Source organism: Pygoscelis adeliae, unplaced genomic scaffold, assembly GCF_000699105.1.
Source record: "Pygoscelis adeliae isolate BGI_AS28 unplaced genomic scaffold, ASM69910v1 Scaffold15, whole genome shotgun sequence".
NCBI lineage: Eukaryota > Metazoa > Chordata > Aves > Sphenisciformes > Spheniscidae > Pygoscelis > Pygoscelis adeliae.
The window spans coordinates 2,967,796-2,981,076 of record NW_008824988.1 but is presented as its reverse complement, the minus strand read 5'-3'; the positions used below and the strand labels follow the sequence as shown (position 1 = coordinate 2,981,076).

Sequence of the window (13,281 nt, the reverse complement as noted above, 5' to 3'; positions counted from 1 at the left end):
CAAAAGTTGTATATATAAAAGATTAGTATATTATCAAGATGTCTCTGCTATTATTCCCAGACGCTTGAAATCACTGTATCCTACCAGATGTCCTCAATTTCATTTGCCTGTCAGTACACCACAAATTAGGATCTTGCCCTAGTGTCACAGGGACCTTGACTTTCCCCGGTACTGAAAACTCTTCTATAATCTTTCTGTAATGTAGATTGGCTTTAGACTGACATATATTATTTTCATTTGTATGTTGCCTTGAAGCAGGGTACACCTTTAAGCGTATTTGCTTGCAACAATTAAGGGCTCCTATGAATATTCTGCATGTACCGTTTCTTAAACGCACACTACCCATTCCTGATGACAAAACTGAATGAGACCTTTGAACTACGAGGCTATGAAAAAAGATCCACAGAATTTTGTCTCTCTAACCTGTGCTAAAGGTTTTACTATAGTATACTCACTGTGATCTGACACCAAACACAGTGAAGTCCAGTCAAGCCTTGGTAACATTTTATAGTTTTGTGACACTTATCGCATTTTGTTGGACAATTTCCTTCTACCCAGAAATGGTGCATTACCTGCAAAAGAAAAGTGTGGATGTACATAGAGTTACTAAATTAACAGATACATGGCAAAGTTAATGCTACCCCAAACTTACATCAGTATTCTTTTTGGACTTCACATATGTTTTGATGCAAGATGCAGGAGCTCTTGAGACACAGCGTTCATGGACTGTATACTTGCAAACTGAAAAACAAAACACATTAATAGATGTTGAGATAATGGTGTTTCTGACTACATTTTTATGAAACAAACAACGTTACCAGCATGCCATCTCTATATAATCAATCCAATCAGTCAATGAAAACTCAAACTAGACTGCTTTTTCCATGGACTACAAAAGGCCAATTAGAACAGGAAATATTATGCAAGTGAGAAATCCAAGAACACACCATCATTGCATAACAGGAAATGCTTAATTAAATCAGAGCTCACTAAATTTTTTCACAATAATTCCCAAATGACAAAAATATTAAAGACGAATTGATGACTGCCAAATGGTTTGGTGTCATTTGCTAGTAGAAAGAAATCTGTATTTTACAAACTATAGGCATGAGAGCAGCTGGCAAGCACAAAAATAAAAGCCAATGAATTTATGTTGTTCCTTCTATTGATTTATAAATCTTAAATGGCTGATTAGTCCATTTTCAGACAGCAATTGTTTTCATGCATTCCATGTAATCACCCCAACTTTAACTCTTACTTTCCCAAATACCAGCTCCTGAGAAGCCTTTTTTTCCTAACCCCTCTACACCAGTTTTAGGTAACCACTAGTGTTGACCACGTCTGTAAAGATCACACTAGCTGCATTTGGAAAACTTAAAAACGTCAGGGTACAATGCAAAGCTCTCCCGACTTCATCTATACAACTGTGCCTAGATGAGGAAATAATGCTACAGCTTATACCTGCATTCAATAGAGTCAACTATTAAAAACTGAGAATTAATTTCTCCCTGCATGGTATATGTCTCACGCTTTTGACCTCGAGAGCAATTAAGCACAAAGTACTTCTAAACACCTTGCTTGCACCTATTACACAAACCCAGTGGGAGGCGCAGCCATTAATCAGACAAACTGCAGGGAGTAACATTGTTGATTGGACCATGGAGGGATGGTGCAGCCCCCTGCAGTTTCCTTTTTTTTTTTCCTCCCACACAATCTAAAATGCAAATAACAAAATCTATAGCAATGTTTTGAAAATATATTGGAAAAGAAGCTTTAGCGAGACAAGGAAATAGTGTAATAGTTTTGTAAGTAGACTCATGCCCCTTGCTGCATGAAGTAACTGAAAGCATGTGGGTGTTCTTCAGATACTCTGGGACCACTGTTCTCACCAAATAAATGCCAAGCACAATAACAAATTTTGAAGAGGTACATTACAACAGAGAAAATTACAACTTGTAAGGCTGGTCTTCTTGGGGCAGTTTACTTTACATAACTTGCCTACACATTTCTGATAACTACTGAAGAAGATGATCTACATTATTCGCTCAATAGAATTTTCCCTTTCAAACATATATCGTTCTTGCATTTCCTCACAAGGATTGTTTACATCAGTCTGACGTAAAAAAATATTAAAGAATGTAACATTTCAAGATCTAATAGTCAATTCAGCATTTTTATATATATTCCAGTTACTGTCATCAGCACTTCTTAACCTGAAGTTATGAAATGTCTATTTGTTTGAATTTTAATAAATGTATCTCGCTCATTCCATAGTATTGTGAATGAAATTATACAATGTGAAAACACATACGTGGAGGATTTACATCTGAATTGTTTTAAAGAGATCTGTGGCCCACAGAGGAGAGAAATGGTCGATTCCAAAACCCTCATTAATTCAGACTAATCTCAAATTAAATCAATAGAACTGTACAGGCAGAAAGGTCCTGATCAGCTGTGATGGGCTATCTTTCATACCAAAAATGGAGAAAATAAGTTACACTACGAAACTGATCAATTTATCAAAAAGAACAATGAAAGGTGACTTGATACCATCATGAGAAGAATACAGTGGGTACTAAAGATCTCATTAATCTAATGGAGCAGGGCATAACACGAACCAATCATTGGAACCATCTACCAGACATATTCAAATCAGAAAATAGGTCTTAAAAAAAGATGATTAATCATTGGGACACACCACAAAAGAAAGATATGGATCATCCATCTCTTAAAACATTCAAACAGAGACAAAGGTGTGTTTCAGCAAGATTTGGTTTCTCAAGATGCAGGTTATGAGCTGGTCAAGCACAGATTATTAGGAGATACATAGATATAACTCAAGGAATTGAACTGTAGTAACTGCATCTAATAGGCTAATGAAGGTCAAATTAGATGCAGTAGTTTTTCTGTGTTCCTTTACCTTAAAATCTACAATCAGTTTTTATATCAAAGGATGGCAAGACTGAGATTTATGATTACAAACCAAGTAAACATACAAAACTTCAGAAGTGTTACAGAAACTTGATTTCTGGCAAACTGGGATTTTGATCTCCACAATTAACAAGACAAGAATTCTGTGCAAAATTTGAATAAATACGGGACTTAGATGTTAGTCAAGTTGATATTCATAAGGAATATGAATAATTATTAATAAATACAAAAGAGGAATAACAAAAATATAAGGCCGAAACTTAAGCATGATACTTGCTAAGAGAAAAGAAAAAAAAAAGAAAAAAGGAAAAAAGAAAAAGAAAAAAAAAAAGAGGCAGACTCCAAAGGGAACTAACACTGAGAGCTATTATAATACAGAAAACTCCCTCAAACAACAACACTGAAAGCCTAATATCCTGAAAAATTAAAAATGGAACCTTGAGCGCTCAAGCATAGAAGAAAAGGGGGAGACACTAGTGTGCTGGAAATGGTTTTGTACTGGGAAGCTACTAGTTCTTTGTTATGCAGCGAGCGCAACATTTCTAGGAATAGACATGTATGCAAATGGACACTGAAATGCTTATACTCACAAGAACAGCAGAGACCTTGCTTGCCTACTCCGATTAGCATGTTCAAACAAAGATTACAGTAGGCAGGCTTGTTAAAGTGTTTCAGTCTCCATACATGCTGCCCATCATCTTTCACATTCTGCACAGGACATAAAAGAAACAGATTTCACTTAATAAAATAAACAATGAAATATATAAGTGCCAATAAAAATTGGAGATTGACTCAAGTATGTAAAAGACAAGCTGTTACTTCATTTAATACCCTGCACCAGATCACAGTATAATCATTCTAAATACACAGGCAATGATATAATAAAAAATTCTTCAGAAGCTCATGGATATCCATGTGTTTCAAAAACAACTCGGAAAAAACACCAGGCTGCTGTCACCACTGCAACACAATGCTAGCAATAAATCTAGGCTGATATTAAATTACAGCTAGTATTTAACTAAAATTTGTTCTAGGCTAATTCTAAAAATAAAGGTGCTGCAAGTTAGAAGGTAAAACTCCCCAAAATGAACAACAGAAAGGATTTTTTAAAACTACAGAGATATTGTTAATGACCCTTAGAATTAGGGACAGGTATCAACATATGTGAAGTGGGAAATCTAACCACATCACAATAATACCTATTGCCAGCTTTAATTTATGTTAATCTACTGGCAATAGTCTATCAAAAAGCAAGTATTTAAGAGTGAAATTTACATCCTGGACCTCTTCTGCAAAAACTGAATTCCTTACATTTAAGCCCATGTTTTTCCGTTAGCTGTAGCACTATACTCAAATCTTGCATGAATAGCCTGATCAACTGATCGTCACTTACAACTCAGGGGCCCACTGTAACTTATGCGTACAACTAAAGTATCATCAAATCATTTACATTTATGAAAGCAAGCTTTCAGTTGCACAATTCTCCTCTTCTTTCTTAATGGAATCATTCTGAGACCTCACTGTTATTAGAAGGTTTTTAAGATTATGTGCACTTGGTACAGATGTTAAATTTATTCTGTAAATTCCAGGTTTCTTGGCAAGTGTGGCCATCAGACTTTTTCCTTTTTGCAATCATCAGAGGTTTTGATTTTAAAAAAATGAGATCAACCTAATGTAATATCACTGGATTTTTTTTTAATTTTTTACCAAATATAACATGCAATAGAACAAAGGCAGTTAATGTCTATCAGCTGGAAATAGGCTGCAGTAGTTTGATTCTTCATTGTGTATTACTGAAACACTATAGTCTTCTTGGTCATTTCATTACCAAAAAGAAATTGTCACATAGCTAAAGGAAGACACATCAACCTCGGTTCTCATCCAGTTTCTGATTTCTCATGTCGTCATGTATATACAATATTCTTGAGTAGATCTTCAATAATATGATGGTTTTCACTGATAAGGACAGTCAGTGTAAGTCAGTGGACATAAATTTTAATAAAAATTCAGTTTTGTCCTATATTAGCATATACCGCATGAGTTATGTCCTTAAAAATCAGTATTGGTCTATTCTAAGAGTTATCCACTAATGACAAGTCAAAGATAAAGAAGACTTCTTCATCCTTGTGGGGAAAAAAAACCCTGAAGGAAAATCAGCACTCCAAGAAATTAAGAATGTGTGGTTCAAAGCCAAGTCCGAGGAAAATAAAAATACCAATCCAGAACTAGTTCAATTGAGATGTTTCTGTGACTATTCCCAGCAACAGACTTGTTTCTCAGAATTTTGTCAGAGAGCAGATATAACAGTGCAAGTTCATTTCCTTTTAAACTTGGGCAAATATGTGCACAAATTTTACTTGATTTGCCCAGATCCTATAAACAAAAACATGTAAGAAATTTAATGTAGTATAAACATAATAATTTTCTTTAGAAAGTTGCCAGCCATGGTTTAAAGTTGTAGTTAAGTAAAATTCCCAGTTAAGCGTTTCAAGTGAGTAAGAATAAATATCTTTGAAATCAACACAGCCAAGAAAGTCTTTTGAAAGTAGACAATTATTCACTAGACAATAAAGACCACGTAAATCCTTCTGAGAAAAAACAGTAAACAATGTACACTTTCATTTTAACATTATTCAGGTCATCAACAGATAGAGTCATAAACCACAAGCACTTAAAATGCAAGCTGACCAGCTTTCCTTAACAAAATATTTGCTAGTTCTGAAAATTAACAAAAATTCATAATTATGCATAAACTCGCCCCTCTTCCACATTAGTTTTGTGTTACTTTTTCATTTTGATTTTATTTTTAAAGAATGGCCATTACATGTGAATATGTTGCTTCTTATTTGAACAGAACATATGGACTAACTTAGCTGGCATTTTCCTTATCAGAAAAACAAACAAGTCTTCATGTGGGTGTTCTGCCACTTAAAACACTTAACTGTGTTACAGACTGCAACTGATGCAAATCCATTACATAAACACAATGCACTTTTGGAAAATAGCAAATTAAATTTTTGCTCCTGTGCACTGCCAAAAATAAGCAATAAAGTGCTGCATATGATTATGCATGCACATAACTTTTTAAAACACTGCCAAGAAAAAAAACCAATGTGAAACAAAGCCCCCTCAATGCAAGACTTTAAGTATGAATAAAATCCACAATTCTGACACATCAGTGCATTTACTGACATTCACTCATTTTGCTTCCATATCCTGAGAAAGAGCTTAAAAACAAATAGTCATTAAGAAGATCTCAAAGCAGGGCAGGTACAGTAAAAATCTCTTCCTCACTTCATTATACATCCCTGAAAATGAAGCCTCCATATGCCATATGCAGACTTTAGCACATAATGACAATAGTAACATTTATTTTGTTAACAACGGTTCTCTTAACTTATGGTCCTGACTCTTCTATCATGGATTTGATTGCCAAATAGGACCTGACCTTAAAAAGCAAGTCAGCCATGAAAGAGCCAGTGTTAGAATTAGTGGAAAATTCTATGCAGTCACAGAATTTAGCTAGACATCCCTAATCTGGTTTAATATTAACTTACTTCAGCTTTTTAGATATTTGTGAATAAAGGTATCCAAAGAGACCTTAAGGTTTCGAGCACAAAACTCAAGATTCTGAGACATAAAAAAAGGTAATGGAATCACTGATAAATTTTCATCCTAGCAAGTATCCCCTCTTACAATAGCTACAGAGTGTCTGAAATACCAGCATGCTCAGTCTTGTCTATAAGAAGAGTCAGTAACAAGCAACCAAGGGAGAAGGATGTTAGCAAGTCTGCTAAATTATTCTTTCACTGCCTACTGTTATTTTGTTTTCATTTATTTTAAAAATATTTACAGGACTTGAAGACACTTTTATGATTGATCTCTCAGTATTGTTCAGTCAGTGGGAAGGTGAGAAGAGTATCCATTAAATCATGCAGCACCTCCTTTTAATACAAATGCAGTTAAGTGCTATATTCCTTTGGTGGCTCTCAGCAACGAATTCATGTCAGGTTTTGGTTTGTTCAATTTGGTTGGGGGAGAGGGAGTTCTAAGTCTGTTCTGGTTCAGCTGGAGAGGGAGTAACCTCATTCAAGAGACATGCTATTCGGGAGGGCTCCTCACTTCTAACTTCTGAGGTATTTTGTGCGTGTCTCTGTGTGTGTGCCGGAGAAAGCCGGGGGGCGGGGAATCACTTCCCCAGCCTTCATCCACGCACTCACCAGTGTACTATCCTGATCATCCAGAAATGCTTAAGCATTAATATGCACATGAGAAAATGACAGCATAGAAAAGGGAGCACAGGAAGAGAAATTAATTTATTTAAACAAGCTTCATAATTAGCCACACTACAAAGTTTCCCTGTCCCTAAATTGGTAGTCACCCGTCATCTGCAGAGACTGAAATGCTGCAGAAATTACATTTTAAATAATGGTAAATTTGTATACCTGCATGAAATACCATTTATTTTACACCTTATACACAGAACAGGTTAGAGTTACTCCTGACTTCTCCTGGGCTTTTACTAACCTACAAGCAAAAGGAAAAGCAGGACTGTAGTAAGGAAAGGCGTTTGCAAACTTCCTGCAAAGAAGTGGGAGCTAGCACAGCATGAAAGTAGACAGCACTGTCAAGAAGAGAGATGTGCACCTTTCTAGCAGCTCCTGCTACGAAGTCTCACAAAGCATTAATATTACCCCCTCTGCTGGCAATGCCGTGAAATGATACTGGTAAAATAGCTCCCGTTATCACTTAGGGTGAATCTGCTTCCCAGCTGGTAAGGAGCTGGCACAAAGAAGGTAAGCTACAGTTTCTTCTAGCAGGGACTTGGTTTTGCCCTCTGTACATATGGAAATAGCATATGGCTCATCCGCACTTCAGCCTTTTAGAAAACTCACCTGCCAGACTTCAGACTGGGCTTGTACTTATATCACTGAGGACAATAAGAGGCCAGATTGCCCTCACTCCTCGCTGAAAGGAAGAAATACAACTCTACAAAACTGCCTAGGTATTAAGCAGTCATTTCACTCTTCAGCCTGAGAGGGACTCCTCATGGTGCAACAGATCCCACGCCAGACTTGCAAACGTTTGCAAGTCCCCAGTTTGGTTCCGCTTTCACATACTCAGAGCTCAAAAAGTAAGCCAACAATAATGTAATATACAATGTAAGAAGCAGTATTTCCCAAGTGTGGAGTCACACTCAAGTATTCCATCCTATATTTAATCAAAAAGGTTAAAAAAAGTTACCCTTTAAATTCTTTGAGTGTAATGGCATAATATTTGCTGCTTGAGGATCCAAAATAAAATTGTAAGAGTATTTTCTTCCGATTTAATTGAAGCATAGTCACACTTCAACACAAATGTGTGTGTCCCATTGATATTTACCTTGATTTAAAAGGTGAAATGGGTTGAAAATTACAATTGGTGACTTAAAAGAAAGGCATAGTGGCATGGTTTCAAATCACTGACAACTTTACAAAGCATTTACTGTTGTTCAATTTCTCTCTCACCTTAGGGCAGCTTTTCAGCAACTGTACAGTACCAGATACAGCGCAACCATGACATCTAGTGGCCAGTGAAGAGGAAATAAAATACTTTCCACTCCTAAAACATGGGATTTTTTTAAACGCTAGCATTTGTGACTTGCCGTTTATACCTACTTTTTGTACAATCACTGACAGAGGTGGTAGTAATGATCCGTTACAAGGGAAATGAGACCAAAATATCTGGCATGGAATTACTTTAGAAGAGAAATCAAGTGCTTTTATCAGAACAAGGTGGAATAATATTGTACAAGTAAGGAACTGCTAGCGAAAAGCGGAGTACAATGTTCATGGCAGACAAAAACCCTTAGGAGCAAACCGTCATTAAGAGGCTTTTTGTACCCAGATTACAAAGGACATTATAAGCAATGCTAGGAGAGTCAATGGGGTAACTCTCAAACTTCACTGACAACGTTGATCTGCTTAAATTAACACAGAACAAAATAAGAAGGTCAGAAACTTTGAAGGTTTTCTACTGTGGAGGAGTAGAATAAACAGCCTTGTGGTCACTAGTATGCAGTAGGTCACTTCCCAAAAGCGTAATTATCAACCAGAAGGAATAATGCAGGGACATCTCTGTCCAATCTGTGTTTGGATAGGAGACAAAAAATTGCTTTAAGAAGCAAAAATAAATTTGAAAGTTGATGAGGACTGTGAAAATTGCAGACTGAAGTGTGACACAGCAAAAAAATTCTACCTCATACATTCATTATTAAAAATTGCACCACATAAATAACAATTTCCTCTATAGTTACCTAATTATTTTTTTTTGTTCATGAAATTCTCACTTTTTATGAGAGAATCTCTTGGAACAAATTCCACAAAACTGGCACAACTAAACCTCAGAGTCAGAATTATGGGTCTTAAAGGTTTCAGTAGGGGCATACAGAACACATTCAGCCACTGCTAAGTGGAAAAAGTGTAGTCATCCGAGTACAAATGGATTATAAACGTATACAATTCCAAGGTCTTTTCTTGCAAAATAAATTTCCAAACACTATGTGTATCGCAGCACCCCTACACAATACGAACCAGTTAAGTTCTTATTTAAATTCGTTATCTTGTATTGAAATTGTTTGTTTGGCACACCACTTGCCTTGAAAAGCACCAAAATAAGAATACGTTGTTTCTATCTTGGAACATTCCCAGAGATAAAACTCTGTATTTCTAAGTTCTAGAGTTGCACAGCAACTCTAAACTCAACTTTTAGGAGGAAATAGAAAGCATAAACCCCAGTAAGATAAAATAAACTGGATATTTAGGTTGATTTCCTAGAGAAATGAGACTTATTTATGCTCTTTGTCCCTTTATCTCCATGACTCTAAACTCCTCAGCCACTTTTAAATTAATTTAGTAATCTCAACTAAATCTGAGAGGGCACTAGAAGTTTCATGAAAGTCTAGAAAAAGGGGGGGGGGGGCAGAGAGAGGGAGATCAGAAGGAAAGTCGGGCAAATTTCCTTGTTACTTCTTTAACTTGGCAACAGCTGGCTAGCTAATATTTGTAATAACAACCTAATACTCCTGTCTCTTTCAGAAGGGGATTACTGATGAAGTCAGAGGGCAAAGACCACAAACCTGTGAGAGATTAGGCTATCTCAACTCATAAAAACTCTCATAGTGTTTTTATGTATAAACACTAACTTGTTTATTCTTTTATTTTTCTATAATATAGTTCCATATTTCACTTAAATGCTTCTTTGAATTTTTTTCATTAATTGTAACTACAGCATCTAATATAGTATGTAATAAAAACTGATTGAAAGGCTTTAAATGTAATATAAAACCTCTACAGGATATCTGACCTTTTTATATAGCTCTTAAAGGAAACTAAAGATTAAGTACAAACAATGCAGCTGAATTCTGAAGACAAATCTTCAGCTGAAATAAATTATCATAGCTTCACTGATATTAGCATAACAAATTATACCAGCTGAGAATCTTGTATTGTTTGTACAAGCTCTATACAAGAGTTAAGTATATTACAGTAAGTTAATGGACCCCAACTCAAAACAAATTAAAGACTTCACTGGTATCACAATTTTTTTTTTTTCAATAAACTACAGTGACAATTCTTTGTCACTATCATACTTGACAAGCTCTGAAATTGATCTCTTGGATGTAAAATTTCATCACTGCCTGAGTTCAGCATAGAGCCAAAGCACAGTTGGCTAAAGTTAAAAGAAGGCGAGAGAATTGGTTGGTTGGTTGGGGGGGGGGGGGTTTGCTTATTTTCAACATGTGAAGACTACCTGGACATGTCTAAGCAGCGGGTGGGTGGGGGGGGGGGGGTTTGCTTATTTTCAACATGTGAAGACTACCTGGACATGTCTAAGCAGCATAAGCCAGTAGGTTATGCCCTTTATTTTCACATACTAATAAGCCTGTGGAAAACTTTAAGATATCAGAACTTTATTATTTGATTACCGAGTCCAAAAGACTCTTACCTTACTTTTCATTATCATAACTAAAAGGAGAGAGAAAGACAGCCAAAAAGTAGAGCCCTGGGAAGCTGGGTTTGCAAAATGTAACAACAACATGTAAAAAGAAATAACAGCATTTCACTAATGGGAATGATGCACTAGAACGAAGAGCTTGGGTAATACATTAGATGCTGTACAACCATCAATATCATGCTATCAGTTTACCCAAAACAATGATGGACAGGCATTAGAGTTTTAACTTTCTTGATTTAACTTTTCAGTGTACTAAAATACACTTAGATTTGATCATTTAGAACTGTGTACAAACAGAAGTAGTAACTTTTTGCTGGTTTGATGGAAAATTTAAAAATCTGGCTTTTCTCTACATATTATGGGAATGGTTTAAGAAATCAAGAGCACTTTTAAACACAAAAAGAAAAATGGGAGCCCTTTTAGAGGATGGCATAATTTCCTCATAACTCATTACCAAATGACTAGCAATTCCGCTTGTACAGTTCTGTAGGTAATGGACTTCATTCACAGTAAGCAAAATATTAAAAAAGCATTAAAAGCCGCACAATCCATTTTACTCCAACTTTCAACTAATAAAACTACGCTTATTGATCAAAAAGATATTTGGGATACCATTGTAATATTTTTTCACAACTGTACATTTATGTCTCTTCCAACACATAAATTACTGGGAATACTCTTGATGACAGAAACACTGACCCATGCTGATAGCAGAAAACAGAATTTTGATCACTGTTTACGTATTTTTATTATTTCCGCAGTAAAGCTACGCACAGCCAGATAAATTATCTAATAAGTAGTAAAAATATTCAAAAGGATAAAATGTCTGATAACATACATTTACATAGCTTTTTTCTAATAGCTTTTGCTTTAATATGAAAATAAACCTCTACAGAAGGATCTGCATTAATTTATCATGGAATTTCAGGAGTTTTAAATTTAGAAAGAATGAAGTGTAGACACTGAAAAATACTCCCAGAACGTCTACACTACCTGTCAGAAAAGAAAAATCTGTACTGAAAATGACTACTAGTTATCTGCTGTACCGATTGCTTGAGAGCATTTGCTGCCCTTTGTTTAGAGTAATTCTATGGAAATAATGGAATTCAGCCTGACAAAGATCTATTGTTTGATGATAGGGAAGTAATTTAACATTTTTGTTACTCAGTCACACATATAGAATTAGGGAATTAGTACTTACAGTGATCCAAATGTACTGAAAGTTATCCTCAATTCAGATATTTAGCCGGTAATTTGATTAATAAAATTTTGCAAGCATTTTAGGTCTTCTGCTAAACGCACTGTTTCATTGCATATTACCCTACAGAAAGTCTCAGTCTGACCATTCTTTGTGCAAATAAAATACCATAAAGCAACTACAGCAGTCTAGGTTTAGTTCAGGCCATAGCAGTGTATGGGGAAAGTAAATATTATTTGTTATTTAACCTCAATATCTGAAAAAGACTTCAGAAAAAAATTAAATAAAAATGTTTCTCTAATAACAGAAAAGCATTTGAAATGTATACCAAGATACATGTGCTCAAAATTAGCTCAAATACAGGACAGCAGGTGGCACTGGCAACATGCCAGTGTTAAAACAGCTGCATTGAACTGGTATAAAATTGATCATATTACATGTCTTTAATGTGAAGTTGTAATCTCTTCTTTCACAACACTATCCTTTGGTGTAAGTGTTCTCTTTGATACTTCTACTTAGTATAGTTTATTTAGTATAGTATAGTTACAGAGACAGAAGAACTGTCTTCACAGGGATGTATCGTGACAGGACAAGAGCCAACAGGCAATAATTGCTGCAGAAGAAATTCCATCTGCGCGTAAGAAAAAAGCTCCTTCCCTTGAGAACAATTAACACTGGGAGAGGTTGCCTGCAGAACTGGTGGAATCCACTTCACTGGTATTATTCAGGACTTGGCTTGACAAGGCCCAGGATAACTTAATCTGTGGCCCTGCCTTTAATAAGAGGCTGGACCAGATGATCTCCAGAAGTTCCTTCCAACCTAGATTGTTCTGTGACTCAGTATGTTCAGGCCACACAACACAGCACCACGCTGAGAAGCCTAGACATTGCTCCAAGCCAGCTGTAACATATACATGGGCAGTAAAACATAGTAAAACTGTTCTTAACAGATACTACCGCAGCTAGGAATTAACAATATGCTGTTAACAGGACAAGTTAATCAGCTTGTAACAGGTTCCAGCTCCAGAGCTGGCTCATTTGGTGTTGCTTCAAACATCCTTATGTACCTCTGACTTTGAAGACACACTTCTTTTCTTTGCATGTCATTCAGCCATAATAAAGAAAAGCAAAGAATAGCCATTCTTTATGCAGGCCAC

At 35.9% G+C, this 13,281-nt stretch overlaps 1 protein-coding gene across 1 annotated transcript in view; it reads right to left on the bottom strand.

The window, feature by feature from the left end:
* DGKB (diacylglycerol kinase, beta 90kDa) overlaps positions 1-13,281 on the bottom strand; it is a 329,129-nt gene that overhangs the window by 251,127 nt on the left and 64,721 nt on the right. Inside the window, exons 9-11 of the mRNA XM_009326094.1 lie at positions 3,522-3,639; positions 653-741; positions 456-572 (exon numbers count right to left, since the gene is read on the bottom strand). Coding sequence (XP_009324369.1) covers positions 456-572; positions 653-741; positions 3,522-3,639 — 324 coding nt within the window. The remainder of the gene's footprint in view (positions 1-455; positions 573-652; positions 742-3,521; positions 3,640-13,281) is intronic.